This window comes from Opisthorchis viverrini (genome assembly GCF_000715545.1).
Source record: "Opisthorchis viverrini unplaced genomic scaffold opera_v5_94, whole genome shotgun sequence".
Taxonomy (NCBI): Eukaryota; Metazoa; Platyhelminthes; class Trematoda; order Opisthorchiida; family Opisthorchiidae; genus Opisthorchis; species Opisthorchis viverrini.
This window is the reverse complement of record NW_008751751.1, coordinates 1,535,972-1,559,509: the sequence shown is the minus strand read 5'-3', so window position 1 is coordinate 1,559,509 and position 23,538 is coordinate 1,535,972. Positions and strand designations below refer to the sequence as shown.

Sequence of the window (23,538 nt, the reverse complement as noted above, 5' to 3'; positions counted from 1 at the left end):
CCTTACCCTCACCACTACTGAGCTGTCTCGATCATTTATTCGTGTACGTTCTACGAAACGAAATTTCCGCAAGTGTGGTGCTCCATGACAAACTCAGTCAGCCTACTTGTCGAGCTAGATCCAATCAATGCTACTATACGAGCTGGATCACTGAGTCAGATGGCCTAGACTAGACCGAGACAGACAAACGGAACAAACGAAGAACCCAACTTCTGGTCTAGACCGATAAGGGTCACGGGGTACGAACCAGAGATTAAGTCAAAGACCAAGGTCAAAGGTTATGTAGGCATTGGTTAACCATAATGAGTGAAAAATCCGACCAGCAGGAGTACCCACCTGAGCAACCAAACATAATCGAAGTTTACTGTGTTCAGGAGCATATACACCATAACTTAACGAAAACCACCTGCGCATCGCTTTGTTCCGTTCCGCAACTACGCACTGATGGCCCCTTTTAGTTTGGTGACGAAACATTTGCATCAGAATGGGGAACTCAGGGACCAAATCAACCAACAACTGACAAACCTAAGCTACGAACTCTGTATCTTGATGCATAAGGCATTTGACAATTGGAATCGAGCAAAACTGCGATGTATGTTTCACAGATTTCAGCAAGGCTGTTCTCTTGGGCTGGTGAGTTTTCGGTTTTAAACAATACGCAGTTTACGCCATGTGAGAATGAATGAGTCAGTGGTGGGAAGAGGGTGGGTTTGTTGGGCAGCTGGTCAGGATTTGCCACCCGTACGAAATTCTGCTGTCTGGTACAACCTCACCTGTTGAATTGGTAGATATCGAAGGCCGAGATTTTTGAAACATCGCTGTTCGGTAATGTGTTGGAATATTGGTGTAACAATGATACTACTGACCGGGAGGCACGCGAGTAGTATGTGTTGTTCGTAGAATTTCGCTTTGCGTCGATTGAAAAAGGGAATTCTGTTGCGGAATTCGTGGGGCCACTTTGTAACATTTGCTTGGATTTGACTTTCCTTCTCTCTAGTGTGTCGGCGACGATCCTATTGTGCACCACGCTCCTCACACCCGGAACACACCTCTGAACATACATTTATTTGGAAGAAATGCTGCGCTATTATATTACACAAAGGCCTACTCCGTTATGCTGGCATCGGTTTCCGGGTGGACCCACCGATGAGCACTCGATACGTACGGTTTGCGCTGAGCCACATGTGCACCCACCAGGTCTCTCTGTACCCGGTGTAATCTCAAGCTAATAGGTTCGGAAGGCAAACAGGAGAGAACAGTTCAAAAGCCATCAGCAGCTCCAGCTGATTGCTATAATTGTCAATTCAAATAAGTGAAACTCAACAATTAAGTATCACAGTGCACGCAAACGGTCATCTGATGACTCGCACTACTCAGGAGACGCATCATGGACACGCCTTATGGTTAGTAGCGCTAGCCATCATTCTACTTGCCCTGCACAATGATTAGCCCACTCTGGTATTGCTATAGACTTAACACTCCGAAATGTCCGTAGTGTTAAAGGGGGTCTTTTGCAGATGGATACAGTAGACATAAGTAGGATGCATTAATTCACATCTTAAAACAAACAAACTGTACGTAAAATAAATTGGAGATAACAGTGAACAACGTTTAACCTTCGAACTTAACCACATTCCATCAGTGGGTTATCGCTTACGGTTCTCGTAGGTCTTCCCGGTGGATATAACCAAACGGTTGTTACTCGGTGCATGTATAAATGGTCTTCTAGTAGCCAGTACCACCCACGATATGCCCCAATCTAAGTATGGCCAACCAACGCTAACCACTACTTTTTAGTTTATACAGCGATAGCCACAGGAGTCAACTCTAAACTCGTTGTAGGCTGAACATTTCGGGATATTGATGGGATCAAGGAACACAGTCAGACACAGATGGGAACAACCTTACATATCGTTGTGATTCGGCATGATTCCGTCCACAACGATGATGATAATTGAAATTCAGTTCTAGCTCAGTGTGCCAAGGTGTTTTGACAGGTCTTGGTCTGTATGCTGATTGTCACGGGAAGTCATTCCTAACATCCTCGCATGCTTAGTCGTCTGATGGCCTCACAGCGCTCAGGTAGGTCTCGTGTATTTCATCCGCCGATCCTTTGCCAACAGATAACTCTGTCCTCTGGTCCGACCAAGACAAACTTGACTGCTGTAGATTAAGGCTGTTCGATCTGTAGATTCAACAGCTTCAAGTACGTTTTGCATTCCTCAACTCTCTGGTGGTCGTTGAACTGTCGAGCTATAGTTCATATCGCTTCCTTTCATGCCGTTCGGTTTTGTGGCTCCGTTTCCCAGTGCCCAGTACCAAGCTGGAAAAATCTCGCTATGTTATTGTCAATCAAGTGATGGGGGAAAACCTTGTATAGCTATGGCGAGTAGTTTGGGGTTTATGCATCACTTGGTTACACGAGCCATCGTTTTCAATGCTTGGCGGCCAGCGTACTGTGGTTGCTCACAGTTATGCTTTCCAATTATATGGATTTCTGGTGTGGATTGTTTGCTCTTCTGAATGTTGGTTAATTCGAACTTCAGAAGTTAAAGTCAATTGTTTTTTGCTACTCTTAACAAGAGTAGAACCTCCGAAAGTAGGTGCTGTTTTTCAATCATAACGCACATGTGTCTGGTGTCTTGATGGGCGCGCTCGTCACATGGAGCACATGTTACGGCATAGCCGTTCATGCCCCTCGAAGTTGTCTTTTTTACTTGGCTTCTAGTTCTGCTAATCTTGGAGAGTAAGCCGAGTAAAAAGGCGCTACCTTACCCTCACCACTACTGAGCTGTCTCGATCATTTATTCGTGTACGTTCTACGAAACGAAATTTCCGCAAGTGTGGTGCTCCATGACAAACTCAGTCAGCCTACTTGTCGAGCTAGATCCAATCAATGCTACTATACGAGCTGGATCACTGAGTCAGATGGCCTAGACTAGACCGAGACAGACAAACGGAACAAACGAAGAACCCAACTTCTGGTCTAGACCGATAAGGGTCACGGGGTACGAACCAGAGATTAAGTCAAAGACCAAGGTCAAAGGTTATGTAGGCATTGGTTAACCATAATGAGTGAAAAATCCGACCAGCAGGAGTACCCACCTGAGCAACCAAACATAATCGAAGTTTACTGTGTTCAGGAGCATATACACCATAACTTAACGAAAACCACCTGCGCATCGCTTTGTTCCGTTCCGCAACTACGCACTGATGGCCCCTTTTAGTTTGGTGACGAAACATTTGCATCAGAATGGGGAACTCAGGGACCAAATCAACCAACAACTGACAAACCTAAGCTACGAACTCTATCTTAATGCATAAGGCATTTGACAATTGGAATCGAGCAAAACTGCGATGTATGTTTCACAGATTTCAGCAAGGCTGTTCTCTTGGGCTGGTGAGTTTTCGGTTTTAAACAATACGCAGTTTACGCCATGTGAGAATGAATGAGTCAGTGGTGGGAAGAGGGTGGGTTTGTTGGGCAGCTGGTCAGGATTTGCCACCCGTACGAAATTCTGCTGTCTGGTACAACCTCACCTGTTGAATTGGTAGATATCGAAGGCCGAGATTTTTGAAACGTCGCTGTTCGGTAATGTGTTGGAATATTGGTGTAACAATGATACTACTGACCGGGAGGCACGCGAGTAGTATGTGTTGTTCGTAGAATTTCGCTTTGCGTCGATTGAAAAAGGGAATTCTGTTGCGGAATTCGTGGGGCCACTTTGTAACATTTGCTTGGATTTGACCGACGAATGAGTGGAGGCAATGAATCTCTAGGAAGACTCGTTCTGGAGAAGATCTGTGTCCAGTTTTTGTAACTAAGATGCAGATTAGAGTTTTGCTTACTTGTTCAGTGGTCTGTAACCGGTCAGTTGGCATTTCCGAATGAATAACTCCGCAGCGAAGGCCTTCTTCCTTTCATTGGTAGCTCGGATGCGATGATTGGTACTTGATCAGGTGGGTTCTCCGAGCTTGGCAGTTGATTTGCACACGCTTCGTCACCACTGGCCAGTGCACTTTTGTTGCTACACAAGGTTCATTCGTGTGATATTTAAGATAATTACAAATTTGGTGTTTCACTAATATGTATACAGGGGTACGAAAACTCAATCCGCTCTACTGTCAAAAACTCTGAAGTGGATTGTGTGCCCACCATAAAGAGATCATACCGATAAAAGCAGAACGGGAGCTTTATTTGCTAGTTTTTAGTTGAGGTCACAGAATTGACGACTTTGTAAACAGTATAGAAATTATAGTAACAATTCCTGCGGTGTCGGTGAGTCGCTTCCAGATTACTATGCGAGCAGGTTATACTCTCTACATTAGAATGATGCAGTTATCAGATTTATGAGTGAAGCTGGAAGTAACTCCCTCTCAGCAGCTGTCGTATTCCAACGTGGAGAATACGCAAAATGCTTGACGATGCCAACATATTAACTGTCATGCTAAAATGTGCCTTTCAGCTGATCATCCCTTCCCCATTGTTTCCTCTAAGAGTATGCTCGTTATAATACTATTTGTATCTAGGCTGTCACCCCCAGAAAACAGATACTCAGTTTCGATTCGAATGTTCAACAGAATCGCAGTAGGCTCAACTACTCTGGCACGGACACAGCAGTAAAATTTCTGTAACGCCAAGAGTTGAGCACCTTATAGCCTAGATATGGTTACCAACCGATGAAGATGCTCTCACAAATTTCATCCCAACTGGTTATGTTTAGGTTCTGATGGAAAAAGTTCTACTTCTTGCACTATGGATAGTTGTCAACGGTCATTGTGGGGTTTTTCAAATGTTTTCGTGTTAATTTTGGTGGTCATTCAAACATATATGGTCAAAGCAATTTGACCAACAACAAGAAAGTAGCTGCAACGGCGTCCCCGTTCGTATGACAACATCTCACTGAGTACATACAGCCATTGATTGGTTCTTTGTCCGTTTTTCCCATCTTCCAGTGGAAACCTGTTTCAGTACTCAGACCACGGCTAAACAATCCATCAACTGGTATAGCATGCATATTGTTGAATCAATCCTTAACTTTGACAAGCAGCTGATTCGTTAGCGAATACGATTCGCCACACACCACTTGGCTAATCCCACTTCCATATTATACACGGGCAATGTTTTGAGGGATGATCAGACACAAGAATTCTTGTTCTGTATCCAGAAAGCAGTGTTCAGACTTCACACCAATAGACTAGTGTCACGTGGATCTCAGAGGTGCCTGAGTTGAATGGAAGTAGAACAGGCTTTAGGGATTGTGGGATTCGGTCCTTCAGCTATGCTGCCATCTGACATGAGGTAAACACCTCCATAAGCAAACCTATCCACAATCTCTGATGAAAGCATGAAGGAAGCACGATGGTCGAGATACTTTCTAATTCCCAAGCCTGGGGAGAAGCAGTCGAGATGCAGAGGTTGGGTTCAAACTATGAGCCTTCCGGTCAGTAAGTTCGCGCCCTAACCACTGAGCCATCTCGATCTCAGTAGTGCTGATGCTCTAGTGGTGTGCTCATCCGGCCTTGCAACCCCACAGTGAAGGTGTGTGCATACTAAATTCCGTGGTAATATTATTTAGGTTAACAGCATATCTTGCGTCTGCGTGGAATCTGAACTAAGCAGCGCGATATCAGCCGCATATTCCAGGTGTTAAGGCCTTCTCATGGGAAAAGATCGATACCATGTGTGGAATGCGTGTCGTAAATTTCTTCGAAAGTTATTTACACTACGAGTGTGAAAAGACTGATGACGAGGGGCAGCTCCGACTGTAAAGCTTTTGGTGGCGGACTCAGGAAAATTTTCTCAGAACTTCATGCGCACACGGTGTACAGGGATTTAACAGGTGTGCTGAAGGTGTCCGAAGCACTTTCGAAAGAGTTATACCGTCCAAAAGCAGCATGATTGGATGAGTCGTGCGTTGTTTTCAGATCGAAGAAGCCGAAGGTTGTTGACCAACTGGATGTGTGGAGGTGTTGAAGTTGTCGGAAATTAAAGTTGTGGTCAGTGAATCCACAATCCAGGTGAAAGCTTGCTAAGTTTTCACTACCCTTGATATCTCCCATCCTTCTAACAATTCCTTCCAAATCCTCTGTATGAGTTTTGTCAGGCAATGAAAGAGTCCTTTTCCGTTATCCTCAAACAGGAGAAGGGGAAGACAGTTGATATCTCCCATTATTCTAACAATTCCTTCCAAATCCTCTATATGAGTTTTGTCAGACAATGAAAGAGTCCTTTTCTGTTATCCTCAAACAGGACAAGGGGAAGACAATTGCAACTGGGTACTTCGTTGAGCTTCAAAAGTTTGATTCCTTTTTTACCTCATCTTCTGTCTAGAAGGAGCCACTCACGTCCAGATGAGGAACTGATGGTGCACTGACCACTACCTTGGTTACCTTGGGTCAGTTAAATTGTTCTTCGAAGTGTTCCGCGCACCGAGGCAGGCGGCCGGAATTGAAATAGAGTTTTGAGCCATCCTCCTTTATAAGAACTTTGTTAACTGGTGGTTGCCATAGCAACAGATAAAGCAGATAAAGGTTCGGCGTCCATTCGCTTGTGGCCCCTACAATCCATTAACATCCTCTAAACACATCCTTATTGGCCTGAAACCATGGCCTGAGCATCGTTTCAACGATCTTTCTGAAATGTACTGTCGACATGGTGGGATCGCTTCGAATCAATCAGGAAAAGTTCTTGTTTCAGATATCCAACTTGAGTTTAGCCATGACTTTGTGTTGAGATGCACGCATTTAGACACCAAACGGAGTGTTTCGGATATCAAACCAGTTTTGAATCAAGAGGCCGCTTTATTTCTGGTTCGGTAGTTGTGTGAAGAACTACTCCTAAGAGAATTTTTGAAAACATCTTGCGGACGGTGAATAACAAACAGGTGAATGGGGAACGAGCTGCAACGAACAAGGGCATCATCTAGCTCTGTACATGTTCCAAAAGGGGACACGGTCCTGTACACAAGGTATCCAGCTACAGTTAACCGTATTAGTGCCTTGGTTATGAATGGTCACATTAAGAATCTGCAGGTGCCGTGCACTAATAACAGTTTATACTGTGCAATACAACAGTTTGTAGTTGCTAGACGCACCTTGTATATTATGAATACAATTCCAAAATAAAACACGTCCTAAGGGGACTTATCATTTTTGAGCAAAACTTGCTGGGTGAGGCCCCATACGCGGGAGGTTTATTCTCTGCAGTCTAGCTGCTACATGTGTTCTGTTACTGTCGGTGAACCTGCAGAGTTTGGTTGTTTCCTGGCTTGTGTGCGGGCGTGTGCTGCGACGAGTTGAAGGTGTGTTTATATTGCACAGCGTAAAAACACATACGGCCATTCCGGCTTGACAGTTGCATAAACAAAAACAACTTGACCTGATGTGGGTGAAATTCTTAAGCCTGATACATGATGCTTAAGATAGCATCAAACAAAATGGATAGGAAATTGTAAGTACGCTTGTGCAGGTCGGACTAAGGGAACTGGTCGAACAGTTGAATAAGCAGAGAGGAGCCGTCACAACTCCTATGTAGTCAAGTTGAGTAGTCGATTGGTTATGATTTGGAGAGCGCCAGTTGATGCGGTGCTCAAGCTTTTGCTGCAATTTTGTGGTTCTGTTAGTACACCCTGATGGCTCTCAGGATGGAGATGCAGGCAACAGTCGTTGTTGTCGGTCCTGGGAACATTTACATGGAATCTTCCGCCGAGACGGCTCTCCTGCTTACAGACTATTGTCAACTGTGCATTTAAATCGTCAAGCAGAACAGTGATACCCACACACCCGACCGGTCTGACTGCATGAAGTCACTTCTTCATAGGAATTCAGTAAAGGAGAACGTCTCCAGCTCTTGCACTCAACGCAGTACGCACACCATTGAAACCAAGGGAGGCCGCTTATGGATAACCTGGTACCTGGAGAGTAAACTGGGTTGTGTTCATAACACGGTTCTGTGTACATGTTTTGTAGAGAATAAATCTATTGACCTCTCTGATAAACGGTATGGGCAGGTGCTTTTACAGATTCCTTTGTTTTACTAGTGCATATTTAATCTGTATTTTATGATGGATAGCTAGGAATCGATGGTGGGTCAAGAGTTTCAAACATGCGAGACTGTATGGCATGAGTAGTAATAAGGATTCGAGCTGATAAATTAGGGAAACCAGCCGATTTTCCCATGCTGCGTGGTCAGGTGCCTATTCTCGTTTGCACTGGAAAAGGTGGGTTTGTTCCAAGTACCTTATATCGAAACTTCGACTTACATACAAGGCGAGACGTTGGGGTCCTGCTCCGGAGGCCCAACTTAATCTTCGGACTCAAGAGTCTGGCCGGCGTAAAAACAGGGGGACCCTTCTGGGGATCAATGACTTAATGGTCTGACCCACTTGGTTGTGGGAGTCTTCCCTAGCGCGCAGCCGCAGATAAAAAGGCATGCGTTTCTGACTACCGGTTTCAAAAATTGTTTCATCGTACTGAATATAAGCAGGTGGCCGCTGTCAACCTTTGAGCGTGGTTTGAGTTTGGCTTTTACTGGGCGAATTTTTCTAGCTTTTGTTTCCATGGAATGGTAGAATACAGGCTTCCACAAATATGGATATGTTTTTACCTGGAGTGGAAATCTCTCTGTTTTTTCATATTCTTCGCAGAGTATAGGATGACTTTACTCATAAACTCGAAGCACGAGGGCTCGTTTTTGTTTTCCAGGCTGGGCTCCGTTGGTATCGAGTGACAACGTCCATCTTGCGGTGGAATATCTAACGGAATAGAGGCTTATGTCCTTTATGTTATGTTGCTTTTTAGGCTACTAAAAGACAGTCAGCTTTAAAGCTTTTTGGCCGCGTAAGTGTTAGTAATTCGCCAAATAAGCCCATTAACCTGCATGAAATTGGACTCACATCACTAGGAATGGTGGTGATCCTTTCAATATGAACTTGAAAATGTCAATCACTTTGCTGATAGAGTTGTCACTCTGGTTCCCACTTTATTCAAATCTCCAATGCTTTTTCCATCGCGTAAGTACCCAAACGCAAAAACACTAGTAACTGATGTGGTCTTTTGCGGATACTAGCTCAAACAGTCAGTTTATGTCTCGAAAGTACAGGCAGGCGTATTGAACGGACGCTGCTTCCTAGTTTTCGCATGCCTTGGATCTGTGAATCGAACAGTTTTTTTTGGCGCAGTCTCAAGCTGCACAGATTATCAGTTCATTTTCATCCGAAAGCAGAGAATCGTGATATATTCGGTGAATATGTATTAACCAGTGCAGACGTAGTTGGTCCCAGAAAAACCGTTGTTTCAGTAGAAAAATTGAGGACTTTCTTGCAAAATGCTAGGGTGAACTGTTGATTTTTCTGTCGTGCAAAAACAAACCAGCATTGCGAAGGGTATCTCTGAGCTGTCTGACATAAAACATCAAAAACAAGTGAGCAGCGTTTATATATGCGTAGAATGTTTGGCGGAAAACATATACTGTAACCAACCAGCTTTCCCTGTAACATACTTACATATGTATCCGAAATGAGTATTAGGATGATGTACTGCCTATACATATGTATCGCGATATCTCGAGCATCGTACCACATAAAACATGAGGCGGTTTGGTTCAGCACATTCAGTTGCTTAAAAACATCATAAACGAGAGATTCAACTGGGTTCCAGCTGAGTCTCACGCAAACTCAGAATTGTTTACAAATGAGTGTATTTTGCTAAGTAATAGAGTTTACTTGGTATTGAAATAGCGAGCACTCAGTTTAGCCTTCAAAAAGTGGGCTGTTTCGTAAGCTAGTATCACGGTTTAGCGCTATGTTGCAAGTTGAGAAAAAAAACAGTATGGTAAGTCATGAAACTAAGACACAAAGGTTCTCGATTAAAGTCGAATTCGTCAGATCCGGAGATATGTTTGACTCGTGCTTTCGTCACAAAGGGAGTGGAACTTACCGCGGTTTGTGAACCTTCATAACCTTTTGAGTTATACTGGAGAGTGTACGTGTGACAACAGCAAAGCCTCCTACATCAAGTTGGTCAATGGTTAGAGGTCTGACAAACACAATTTCCTGGTCCTCCAGGTTGTGGGTTGGAATAAGTGTGGTGACTAAGGGTTCTAAGGGTCTTGCGTGAACTATCGCTGCCTTGCGTTCAGGCTTTTGAAACAAAAGCTTAGGTTAACGACTCTAGTCGTCTTTCTGTCTACGTCTTGGAGCCATGGCAGTATCCCACTCCACTCTTACAAATAAGTTCACTTGGTTGTATGGCAGTGATTTTGCTGCCAATGATGATGATAATGGTGATGATGACAAGTCCCCAAGTCGGCCAACGAGGCGCTTACTGCAAGTGAGTGCCGCAGAGGGGACGAGTTTCAACAATGCCTGACTCAGTGCTACACGTCAAAAGCGCACATTGAACCCCCTCCCCCGAAGCATCCTTCTACTGAAAGATGGCAGAAGGAAGTGAAATGTGATTAGTTAGCCAATCTCTGAAATTATTATGCCCTCAAGAAGATGAGAGATTTATTTCCCTGTTTAAGTGTAAATGACCACACTACTAATCAGCCTTCTTCATCTCAAAGGTATAAAATGAAGCTTCTATTCTAAAGGTTTTAGGTATCACCACTATTCAGGAATAGTGGACTACGCAGAGTTCGTTATACCTTTCTAGAAGTGAACATTCATTAGCCGTTGCTCAGTCTAAAACATGAAATCTCACCATAGCATATGGTCGTTGGTTTTTTCGCCTAGCTGGGCATTTTGATTGTAAACGTTTCATCACCAGTCGAGGTGACATCATCGGTGCGTTGGTAGGGAGTGCAGCGTTGCGTACCCATGGGTTGGTGGTTGTGCACAACAACCATTGTTTACCGTTCAAGGACGTCTGAGGACATCCAAGAGGGAAAGAAAAGTTCCCAGAGGTTTGTCGTATGAAAACGCCATTACATGGCTTCTTCCGCCGAAAGGCCCCAATAGATAGAGATGTTCTCTTATCATGAGCAAAGCACCTATAAAAAATGTCCGCATTCGTCACGCGAGGAAAGTGACGTCTTTCCCATTTCATACAAAAGTTTGCGAAAACAATGTAAAATACAAGCATCATCATCAACATCATCATTATCATCATCAAAGACAGCACTTAACTTTGAAGCTCACGTGCATTATGTTCACAATGTACAGCACACAGACTACCTCGAGTTTCCGTTGCGAAGATATTCAATAAAATTCCTTTTGTTCTGAACTAAGTAGTGTGGGATGAGTGCTCAAAGCCCGCAAACTCCAGCAATTTCGTCATGCACATGGGCTTAAAAGCAAACATTCGGTCACATTGTTGTGCCGGCCAGGGGCTGATTATCTCAGCTTCCGGAGACTGCGCACACCTTCCGAGTCAGACAGAGGGTGTAACTGATAAGGGAGAGTCTAGCGAATTTTAGCCGTCCCGTACTAACTAATTCCTGAGGCAAAGACGCTTCGCTCAATATATGTCACAAACTTTTCGTAGGGCGACATTTTATCCAGTTTGTCTCAATGTTTTATTACTTAGCAATCAATCTCCGTAAACAACCTATAAATATCCCCAAGTATAAGACGACAGAAGCGGATCGTTGCAGCACAGATAGTGAACGCTGCCTTAACTCGAAATCGGTTTTATTTCTTGACCATGTTCACTTTGATGTCTTCTGTCTTTTGAGGTCAACAATTACGACGCATTGGCTTTGGTCAAGAAATAAGTGCGGACGAAAATGGAAGCATCCAGACATACCCAAGTGTTTTCATGCCTTTATTAACAATGAGTAAAGTACCTGAAGAGTTAGTTTCTCTTCGTCACAGCAGACTTCAAATAAGTGAGAATTGGCAGCAACAACTTCTGCACACTTTATTGAAGCAATCGGCCCTTTTTTGTCGTGACAAAGAAGTATCTGCGATGAGATAACAGCATCCACAATAATCGTGCCACACTACCCTCATTGTCCCGTTATCAAACTAAGTCTTCCAAAGCTCAACTGCGTCTTTCATGCCATGTCCAAAGATGAGGTAAATCGCTCGTTTTTGGGAATAAAAGTGTCGCACAAGCAGATAGCATTGCTATAGAATTTTTGAAAGATTCACACCGTGTGATAGAGACCGTGCTCCATAGATTCAGACACTTTCTGCTCTGTGGTAACTCAACCCACTGTTCTGTCAGTCAATCCCGTTTTCGAAAAAACAGGTAACCTCATAAATGTAGCACACATATGAATGTAGTGGTTGTGATGGAAGCTGTTTTCTTGCCAAACGATGTGTGCCAATGAAACGGTGGTATACGTTTGTACATGTTGTGCTTCACGCACAGTAAAAACTTCGCGAAACTCAAAGACGGGTAAAATACCGGTTGCTTCCTATCACTTAAATTATCTACAGGTCTGTGTCTCCAAGGCTATTCGAACTCGCAGCCGCTTGACTAGCAGTTGAAAAATCGACCGCTGGCTCAGGAGCAGCCTATCAGTAGTGTGATTAAATCACATTTAGAAAAAATATAGCTCCCGGTGCTGCAATTAGGAATTCACACCACGTGATCATCCCTTGAATGTCTCATCGAATAACGACTTCTCAGACGAAAGACGCACTTGTCGTGTGAGGTGCGTACTGCTGAGAATCCTTAATTAGGATAAGACAGCTTTATGGTGCCTGACTACACATACAGGGCAAAAGTTCTATTGAAGAATTTCCAAATCCCCTTACATTTTCAGTAAACCTTAAGTAAGCCAGAAGGAAGAATAATTGGTACGACGACCAAACCATGTGAGAAGCTGTTATTGGAGGAGTTATTCGATGAATTAATTCGTCATGTGAATCCCTTAAATGAAGGGTGAATGGTGGTCATCCCGTATGAGTGCCAGTTAATCTTCCTGCTGATTAGCTGTTCGTAGTCAAANGCTGTTCGTATCAAAACGATCTAATATCAACTGTTAGCATGAAGGTTCCGAGTTCGAATTCTCTGTGGATGCGAGATGCGCACCGCCGATGATTTCCAATCAGGATGGGACTGCTACACAGTGTTCGGCGGTTTTTCCTCATAAAATGATTTGGAATGTTCTAGAACCTCCTCATATTATCAGAGCACCAGTGTGTATGGCGATGATCGAAAAAGACAACAAAGATAAGATAATTCTGATGCATTGTCTTGGCCATTTTCGCAGAATAACTCTGACACCGTTCCCGTTCCAAAAAGCACAAACCACGTGACCGTTGTTACAAATATGGGCCCCAGTATTTGGACAAGTGATAACAAGAAAGATCCACTTTCGGGCTACGCTGATCGATAGAAAATTTGAAATTAATTGTTTCTTTGTTCCAGCCAAGATTTACGCAAAACATGGGAGAGGATCCTGGTCAGAACACCCCTTTGTTGTTCAAGAAAGAAAGACGAAGAAATTTTTAGTGAATGGTGCGAATTTTCAGTTTGACGAAGGGCTCTTCAAAATTACGGCCGATATCCAAGTAAAACGAGCTGGTTTAAAGATATCCATGATATGTATCATTGGCGACAAGATATTTTAACGACTAAATGGAAAAAACTTGACTAGAAATTGGAGTTCGTTTGTTGTATAAATAAATATTAGACGTAATGGCCTCAACATTACACACATGGTTTACTACAATAACCTTGTACTGACACAAGAAAAGTTGATGAAATGAGGTCCTTGATCTGGGGGCACAGGAAAGCCTTTCCAAGTGAAAACGAAACCGTTGTTTATGATAAAAATCCCCCGGGTGGCTGAGCGACTTAACTCATTAAGCTAGATGGAATGTATGTTAAGAAAGACAGATATATTGCTAAGGGCCCTCACGAATCTGACTCTGACACTAGAAGGAGATGAACAGACATTTTTTGACTTTTCGACACAACTGAAAAATGCTGTTGAGACTTCGTCTGTTTGAGTCTGTTGTTGTGCCCCACAACGAAATCGTTGCATTGAGGTAATATCTCTCTGGCCTGGAGAAACACACTCCAATCTCAGTAGGAATTACGACCATCCCTTGGATGCTATGGATGACCATGACTTGGCAGGTTGAGTACATATATGGTATATATAACTAATATCAGAAACCCATTTTGTACATGAATGTACGATGCATTTCTGTCTAAGTCCGCCCAGTTTATTACCAAATACTACATGCCCACAACTTGTCGTCTTATCTCACGAAAAATAAGCACTAAGAGGCTTGTTTCACTCAACTGCCGAAAACACCTCTGACATACGAATACTACTAAGAGCACTGGCGAAGACAGTACACTTGTTTGAATAACAGCATGTAGAATGCCACCAGTGGATCCCAGGAAGAACCATCTTTGCCTATATTTTAATGTTTTTAAGACGCGGACTGAACAGTTGGCGGCCCACCATACATTCCATGTGTATCTGTTGAACGCCATTCGGTCCTCACACACAAAATTTATGCTTTAGATTTTGTACACGGTTAGGTATGTAGTATCTTTTGTTGGTGTAGATTTCGTCCTGTAAGTAAATCTAATCTATTTTGAAAGGCCAAGAAGCACTACACGGTTGTTTCATCCGTATTGGGAACAATCAGAAGTACGCATCACACGAAACTCCACAGGGCCTCGAACCCTTGACCTCCCACCTATAAGTTTGAACTCAGCCGTTTAGCCACGACCGGCTGATCAGTAGTTCGAGTAACTCGCGTACAAGTGTGAGTTATTCACACTGCTGATCATCCGCTCGTCGCCAAACGGCTACGATTTCAGACTGATAGGCGGAAGGTCGAGGATTCGAGACAACGTGGAGTTCCGCAAGGCGCGCGCTGCTGACCGTTCCCAATAAGGCTGAAACAGCTATACAGTGCTTCTCGGCCTTTCAGCATAGGTTAGCTTCACTTACGGGCCGAAATCTACACCGAAAAATTCTCGAATATGAATCGTGCCTGCTTGTACTAGGTAACCATCCATGTGGAGCACTCGGAGGCTGCTATCTTTCACATGCCCAAACACTTACATGTCGCAGGTAGGTCTCACATGAATCCCAACTGAATCCCTCGTTTATGACATTATTTAACTGAATGCGCTATACAAATGACGTCTCAGGTTTCATTTGACACGATATTCCAGATACCGCAGTACACTTTCATGGAAGAAATCACCCATAAGCTTGCTGATTACTCGTCGACAGCCCACGACCAGTTTCGCCATTCTTCGTGTTCATCATTTCCCGGGTTTTCTTCAAACTTATGTTGCACTCAATTCGACAAGTATAACAATGACTTACAAAGCCAGCTGGAAAGGACAAGCTGAGTGTGACTTCTTGAAGTGCCCTCAACATTAAAATAAGCGATCTAACAGGTGATCCTGAAAGATTACACAATTTGTGGAGGACCATCCTCTTTTTGTCCGGTAAAATTTTGATAGAATTCAAAGTTACATCAAACACAATCGCCTCCGGAGTGACTCACAGAACTCAGACAAAATATACCTGACACGGATCACGCACATTCTACACCGTACGTCCTTAGACTGGAATGTGTCCGTTTCAAATCTGTCTCACGTGATTTGTTTCTAGTTATCACCGAATCACCAAAATGACTTGGCACGTGCCCCAACAGATGTGAACGGAATAACAAACTAAGAGGATGCGCGGTTTTACGTGACGTCGTAAGTAGCTGTTTGCGCCCATCTGAAGGCATGTTCTGTAAATGTGGAAATAAGCAAACAGTGAACGTCCGGCGAAACAGAAGAGTGATTAAATACAAGAAAACTCGCTTCCTTCCAGTGTTCTGCAAAAAAGATTGCATATTTAGCAGTACCGGTCAGAAGCTCACAGTAGGCTTAGGTCACACTTCTCTTGCTACGCACCTACGGATTTGTCAGACTAACCGACCGTCCATAACTGAAGCCAACCAACTGCGAGTAGATTCAGCCGCCAACTGCTGTTAATCAATATTCAAGTAGTTGTTCCATCACGGCATCCTCCAGCTCCCCATTTACTCGTCCTTTAAAGGTGGCGATAAAAAGCATTATCGTGTTACTCGACGGTTTCTCTTTTTTCTGATCGAGCAAAATAAGAGCGTCCACAGTGTCTATGAAGGGTCAGCATTCCGCACTTGCGAGCATCTTGGCAGATCCCTGTACTTCCTTATTCGGATTTCCAGTGTGCCCCAAGATCACAAGTAATTTGTTCTAGACAGGCGTTAAATTTATACTAAATCCATGAATCTTGTCCATTTACAGGGATTTTAACCTGATCATTAACACAAACACAATTCCCCATTATTTCACTATTCAGAATGGCTAACGGTCTGCGTATTTTCTGAATGAGTATGATGGGGCACTGCCAATTCAGGTCTCATGCGCTCTCGTTCAGGTTTGGACTATTCCCAGCTTACTGAATAAGTCAAAAATTCCTAATGAGCAATAACCAGCCGCCACATACCTTTAGACAACCGGTATAGACAGACAGCGGGATGTGTGGTCGTAGAACAAGTCAGCTAAATGGCTTGCACCACTCCGCAACGTTGAACTGACCAAAACGCAGTGATGATCTAACAAGATTGAAACAGCTGTAACCCCACAACCGTAGCGAGCTCCTTGAAGGAGAACTGAAGAAGTATAATCCAGCATCCAAACAGAGAACCCACTGAAGCCATAGTACAGTGATCTGTAAAGGATTTAAAGTGAAGTGCCAGAGTACATTGAAAAACTCGCCTCCAGGACGGTAAATGAAATGATTCTACCGGTTTATGACGCCCATTTTCCACTTTCGGCTTTTAAACCATTCCCTTACATTAATACCACTGTAAATTCTGAATTGTTTTTCGGATGTCACTCGCCATCTTCTCCTAATCAAAAGTCGCACCAATTCACCCACTAAGAACTAAATTATGATGGGAATTCCCATAGTTTTAAAAATGGGTTGTACGTTCGACAGTTCAGGATTCAGAGCACTTCAGAGGACCGACGAGCGAAAACTCCGTTCTGTCAGGCTGAAATGGATGACACTGTTTACCAGATTATTCTCAGGTCAAAGAAGACTAACAAGAATGCGTCCAAATCAGATTGGGCTATCGGCTCGCCGTTGGTCATATTGAGTGGGTCGGTGTTTGTCATTCACCTCTTACTACCAAAAAACCAGCAAGCGCATGAAACACGAAATTTACCAGCTATACTGACGATAACCTATTAATGTGATACCGCTGCTCAGTGTCATGCAAGTGGAGACAGTGCGTCTTGATGACATTGTTTACGGGGTCGGAAAAGAGTAGTGTAGAAGCCCTCAGAAGGTTTGCACTTCGATTCTAATTCTTTCCTCACATATGTGATTTCCTGTGCTCAGTTACACCCCACATTCGTCAGTTTGAACCTCGCCTTACGGTTCCCAACATTGTGACATTCACCACTTGTGTGACGATAATGCACTGGTTAGCACAGTACTGAGCATCTTAACCGGAGTCCCAGATGAAGAATATCGGTTGTAACAGCGCCTAGCTGGTCTGTCTCGTCGTTTGTTCATCTCCCTTCTTCCTGGCCCACTCGACCTACATCCTCATAAGACGCTGATCGTGAACCACACAAGCAAGAGTGTTGGTCTCAGATTTTCAGTTCGGAAATAAATCAGCTCGGTTAAGGTCGTTCTACACGGTCCCATGATGCTGCATTATGGTTGGGAGTGACTGCTGAAAGTAATCAGACTCGAAATTATCTCCACATTATCATCGAGCAACATCTCCAGCAAAATGAGTCACATTAGTTTCACTAAATCCCACCCAGTCATCAATAAGTTGAGGAAGGCTTGATAGACCGTTGGTTGTCTGTTTAGGGATAATTAAACTTTGATTCCAAAACGCGATGGTCAAGTTGAGCACCCCAGATAATTGGCCTACATACCAAGAGCGTAGGGACTGGATTTTGGTTATCAGATCCCAGAGTATTGGCAGGTCCCGCCTTCCTTCTGTTGCTTACCACATTTAAATGCTCTGGGTTTGAGTAACCGAGATGCATTCTACTCACACGTCTAACACTACATATTTGTTCGATGCCAAAACACCCACACTGTCACCTCACAGGAGTGTAGATCGAATTACTCACTGAACGTAACACACTTGCAATCTAGATTACACAAGAATATTTTTGGTCCTCATCCCCTTTCCATTTTTCATGTTAACCCAAACTTTGCTAGTCACGTTCTACCTATGGCCAAACTCCGGGTTGCGATGATGGGAGGGTAGGATTCATATCACCCTTCTTTGGGCAGTCTTTCTCCTGTCCCGGAGCAATTATTACAGTGAGCGAACATTAAGTATCAGACTCGAGTTCGCTCGTATTGGAGCTCACTGACCGTGCCAGGGTTTGAACTGACGCTGTTACTACTCCACCAGCGCATGCCAATTATCACTTGTGCACAGACAAATGTACTCAAGCTTGAGCCTTGTAATTGGTTCTCCCGATGGCTCAAACGACAAGCCAGTAATTGTCCTGTTTGTGTTGATCGATCGAGCCGTCCGTCGGAACTCTTCATTCCATGCACACTTGGGGTTTCCTACACAATTTTCTGATTAGATACAGATCCTTAGAATTCATATCCTTTCGGTCTTGTGGTTCTGCGCCAGAGGATAACCGCTGTTGACGGCCTTCAATACGAACGAGACTCTGGTACAATACTGAGCCTCAGCAGAATGACTGCACCAGGATAGGGCTATTCAGAGATACAATATGAAGCCCGTCGGAGGCTGTTCTCGAGCCTTCAGCCCGTAAGCCACAGCAGCGGAAAGACCATATTGAACGCCATCTTTAATGTGAGTTGACCTCCACCGAGTGCCCAACGGAGTGGATCTTCATGAACTCCGGAAGCTCTAAATCTTGACGTTTATTGAGTTTCAGAAAGCAGAAGACTTTAGCATAACACTTGATCAGCATCGTCCGTCCGTTAGATCTAAACATATCTACAGCCTCAACATGTCCGAGGGTTCTAAGACAGTGGTGCTCTGACAAGTGGGTGTTGGGATCGAACTCAGTGCCTCTGCAGAATCAACTTCGGTCAACCGGATCCCCATAAATACTAGGTTGCGTGTCCTAAACTCGCAGGTGTATTCAGTAATCTCAATAGTTTAGATGTTTGTTTGCCGTCTCCGCTTGCGCCCAAACCGACTTCAGTCTGACATCATGCAAGACATTTGATTTCCAGCTGAGTAAGCTAACTCATAAAACTCATAACATAGGTGTTGTCTTACTAGCTGAAAACATGAAAGCATCAGCTGGTCGACTCAAACGTGACAAGAGCAACCTACGAGGCCGACATCCAGTTTATAGCCCAGTAGCAACAGAGCAACATTTCTGAGTAAGCAGTCCACTATTCCATTCTAACAGTAACTTCCTGCATAGCTGTCACCAAAATTTCAGCACCACCGTCTCTAGCTTTATGAAGGATCAACTCCCCAATTGCAGCAGACACCACACTATCGGCCTCATCAGCTTCCATGCTATCGATATATTTCTTCTTCACAGACCTATTCCGGTGAGCGGGCAACCAATCCGGCCTCGTCTGAGCCGAACTGATACGTGTTCACCTTGCAATGAATACTTGAACTGCATTGAACATAATTTCCTAGATATCAAAGGTGCTTTCCATGACAACAAAAAAATTAACTTGTGGGGCTGTCTCATAAGAGAGGGCGATCTATGCCCATATATCTAGGTGATTTTGAGCGTACAGCGATGAACTCAGTAAGAAACGTATTTGTAAACTATGCCTTGGTCCTTCACACGATGATATACAGTGTAGTACTAGAAAGTGATACTTGGTGTTTAGAGATGGGAAGTATTGGAGGGATCCTCAACTTCCAACTTTGGCCTTCATTCCGTAAGGAGGAACCTTATGATGAAAAGCCAAGTGGCAATATGGAAGAGGTAACTGAAGCGGGAAATCTCATTCGCCGCTCAATTTTAATGGTCCGTCAATGGGAGAATCTTCACGGGTTCATAATTTTTGCTATAACCTAAAAACATTGACACTAAGATGCCAGTGATCTCAATAAAAAGCAACGAGAATCCTAGGTTATACTAGGCGCGGAACTAACGGCTCTTGGGGTAGGGAAAACTATACTTCCCGAGGTGAACACACATACCGAAGTCAAAAAGCGGGTAAGTACTCCGTTTCCTCAGAACTGTGTTGAACGTAAGCATATCTTGAAAGCCTATGGTAGTATATTTACATTAAAACGTCCGTAACAGCACGAAAGTTCTGTTTCATGGGAAGCAAAAGACCATTAACAGTGATGATCTGGCTTAAAAAATAAAACCAAGCGGGACTGAATGAGGTTGAAGGGTGTGATGGAGAGAGTGGAAAATAAGTGCTGAATAAAAAGATCCGGTGAACTGTTGGGCAAGAGGTCACTGGGTATTATTTGGCCTTCCAATCATCGAAGTCGACATCCAATCGAGAGAACTGTTGTTTCAGAGCCGCAAGGCAATCCTGTAAAAGGGGGATTTACAGTAGTATCTGGTGAAAACAGATTTTATTGGGTGAAAAAGGAAGACAAAACTGTAGAATGATAAATTTGATTGAAAAACTTGAGAGAAAACATTTTGTTTTAGATTCAATGACTTGTTAAACGTAAGCAAAAATGGGATAATGGGTCCAGTATGCTAAAAGCTCCCCCTTTGTGAACAAAAGTGAAACGTGCTTCAGTTTAAGTGAGATACCCCTGATTAATCCTTGGGTCCGCTGATTAGTAATCGGGTGGACCAGTGAGTACAGAACATTCCGATTATAATACAAAAAATAATAATCGTTTAACTGCAACATCCTTTAATTTCACAGCTGCTTGCCACCCGAAGGAAGCATAAGGGTTGAGATACAGTTGGGTTGCCGTAACCTAGATGGGGGGCAGTCTAGATGCCGGTCTTAATTAGTGAGCTACCTCTGGTTGTGGAAATCAACAGGTTGTCCAATCGACTGTCCTTGTATAGATTTTATGGGCTTTTGGAATAGGAAGTGCGCGTTCGTTTGTTGATGTCAGTAGCAGCGCACAAAGTTTTCAGACCCGTTTTGTTTGCCAACTCCGCGACATTGTTCACTTTGGAATTTCCCCGAAATTTGGATGCAAAAACTGGCATGCTCTGTAGAGATATAGTCACTGTGTGGGAAATGCATATTCATATCTTTTATTGCCTGCAAGGTTACGCAAATTTTTCAAAAATAAATCTGTAAGTCTGTGCGTCAGTCCATTCAAGATCTGCCGACCATGGTTCGCTTCTGGCTAGGAAAAGCGGCCTGACGGTAGCCAAATAGTCCAGAACCTTCGTTTGAAAAAAATGAGAGAACAGCTGGAGATTCGTTTGTTTTCATCAGTCGCCAGCATAAAACACGGAGACTCAAGGGGGACAAATTGATAATTCGACTGAACAGGATACGTAGCTGCCAACCACCCAGTGTAAAACTATCCGCGGTGTGTATTTTTAGTCGACCAAACACCCAGACAGAACAAGCTACCGAGACAGCACGCTTAATTTCCTAATTAATCCAACAGAGCAACAAAACAGATGTTAGAGAGGTGTTCATTTCACATAGACAGATATTCACATACTGCTGATGGGTTGTTACTTGAAATCCGAATCGGCTGTTCTGAATACAGGCAGAAGATTGTTTAATATTTGAATACAGAGTATCATTCACCCGGATCACTGCGATGAGTATCGAGCGTGTAGGTAAGAAGTTAAGATGACTAGCTTCTTACCTTCAACTTAAAACCTTATATTTAGGTTGTTTTTCATTGGATTTTTATGACGATCAAAATCAACCACGGGCAACTATTAATTTCGAGCGCCACATCGTTAGTTTTATTTACCAGAGGATAAAATACGCTACTACATCCCTGTTTGATAGCAAGATTAACTCGTCAGGAACTGCCGGTAACTCCACGTGGATATAAAGTTGCGAAACTTGACATACCGCTCGGCAGAGCTCAAAATCATGCATTCCAACGCATATATATATTGTATGTAATATTGTTATATATATAACACTGTATAATGAGATCTTGTTTGGATCAAATGCATCAAATCCACATAGGCTGCTCATCGTCGATATGCACACGAAAGCGGGTCGTACGTTCTTACGCGGCCATCAACATGTACTGATCGTTCAGTTTCCTGCTTTACTGAAAGTTTGACTTTGCGCCAGACAGACTGTGATACAGGGTACGGGCCGTAAAACACACCAGTGTGTCGATTACATGCGTTCATCGATCATTAGAATCTAGCTTACCACGACATTTCGCACTGTGCGCCTAGCCGAACTTTCCCATTTCGGGTCATGTAGTGGCAGAACACGCAACAAGTATGATACACAGTAAAATTTGGCCATCTACGTCCTTGAGCTAGGAACCAATATTTGTTGATCCTCCAAGAAATCACACAGACTGGGCTTGTATATCTAAATTCCGTACAGACGTCTGGATGAAACAGAAATGGTCTTGAACGTTTATCTTCCAGTGTCATGCAGCGCCGGGTTGTCATTCATTGGAACACGCATGGCCACCGGCTACGGCTGTGAATACCCATGATAAACCAATAGCCACTGCAGTTATTCCTCATCAGGTCATTAAGGGGGCAGTTTGAACACCTGCAACCAGGATACTTTCAACCTTGACGCTACGATGGCCGTTATTCGTTTCACACTGCGATACGACCTTAAATGGTCATGTGCCGTTGGGCGGCCAAGGACAAAACACAGCGTAGTAGGCTCGAACGGTTGATCGAAGAGCATGGCGCTCGAAGGTCCATAATTTACAAGTAAAACCCGTACAACGGGACTGGATCATAGTAGGCCTCCAGCGATATGCGCTCCGATAATCGAGGGAACAAGCGACGATCCTCATGTCCACTACAATCGTGAACAACCAACATGTATTTATTGGGCGAACTGTAAAGGTACTATTTTTCTGGTGACACTTCGAAGTATCCAGCAGCTCAGCATTTCGATACATACTCTAATTTGCACACCAATTTGGTTTTGACTTTACTGAAGTGTCCAGTAACCACCTTAAGAGTAGTGCGTTGTGTCTAGGTAACAGTCCAACAGTCATTTCACCGGTTCCCACTTTGTAAAATTCCGACTTTACTGAGTGTCCAGTAACCACCTTAAGAGTAGTGCGTTGTGTCTAGGTAACAGTCCAACAGTCATTTCACCGGTTCCCACTTTGTAAAATTCCGTGCGAATGGAAGAGATGAACCAGATTTCGGCCACATCAGGCTTCTAGGGTGATCCAAACACCGATTAAGGACTCAGGTACCGAAAAGACCGAACAGTGGGGTAGTCAATTTATTCACGGTACAGAAGGCATTTTTCCGCCAGAATGAAATCGATTTTTGTCCGTTTCTTGGACGTTTTGTCGGGGGAAGAATCAGTGCATCTCAGTAAGGCAGAAAAACCCTGGAACCGATCAGAAAGACTGTGATGTTTCATGAATTCGAACTGTTGAGCTCCACATTGTAGACGTGAGAAAAGAGGATAACTCATTCGAATAATCGGACTTCTCTTCGATTACGTAGTCGAAGAAA

General features: G+C 43.6%; 2 protein-coding genes across 2 annotated transcripts in view; one reads left to right on the top strand and one right to left on the bottom strand.

Moving 5' to 3' along the window:
* Positions 1-10,203: 10,203 nt before the first annotated feature.
* T265_05213 (hypothetical protein) lies at positions 10,204-19,977 on the top strand (the record flags this gene model as incomplete). The annotated part of the gene is made up of 3 exons (XM_009170157.1): positions 10,204-10,332; positions 19,085-19,279; positions 19,789-19,977. The coding sequence occupies 3 exons, from the start codon at positions 10,204-10,206 to the stop codon at positions 19,975-19,977; spliced, it is 513 nt and encodes a 170-aa protein (XP_009168421.1).
* Positions 19,978-20,169: 192 nt separating this feature from the next.
* The window catches only part of T265_13718 (hypothetical protein), a gene marked incomplete at both ends in the record, with an annotated part of 83,317 nt that continues 79,948 nt past the window's right edge, over positions 20,170-23,538 (bottom strand). The window contains one exon of the mRNA XM_009170168.1: positions 20,170-20,449. Within this exon, the coding sequence (XP_009168432.1) occupies positions 20,378-20,449 (72 nt within the window). The remainder of the gene's footprint in view (positions 20,450-23,538) is intronic.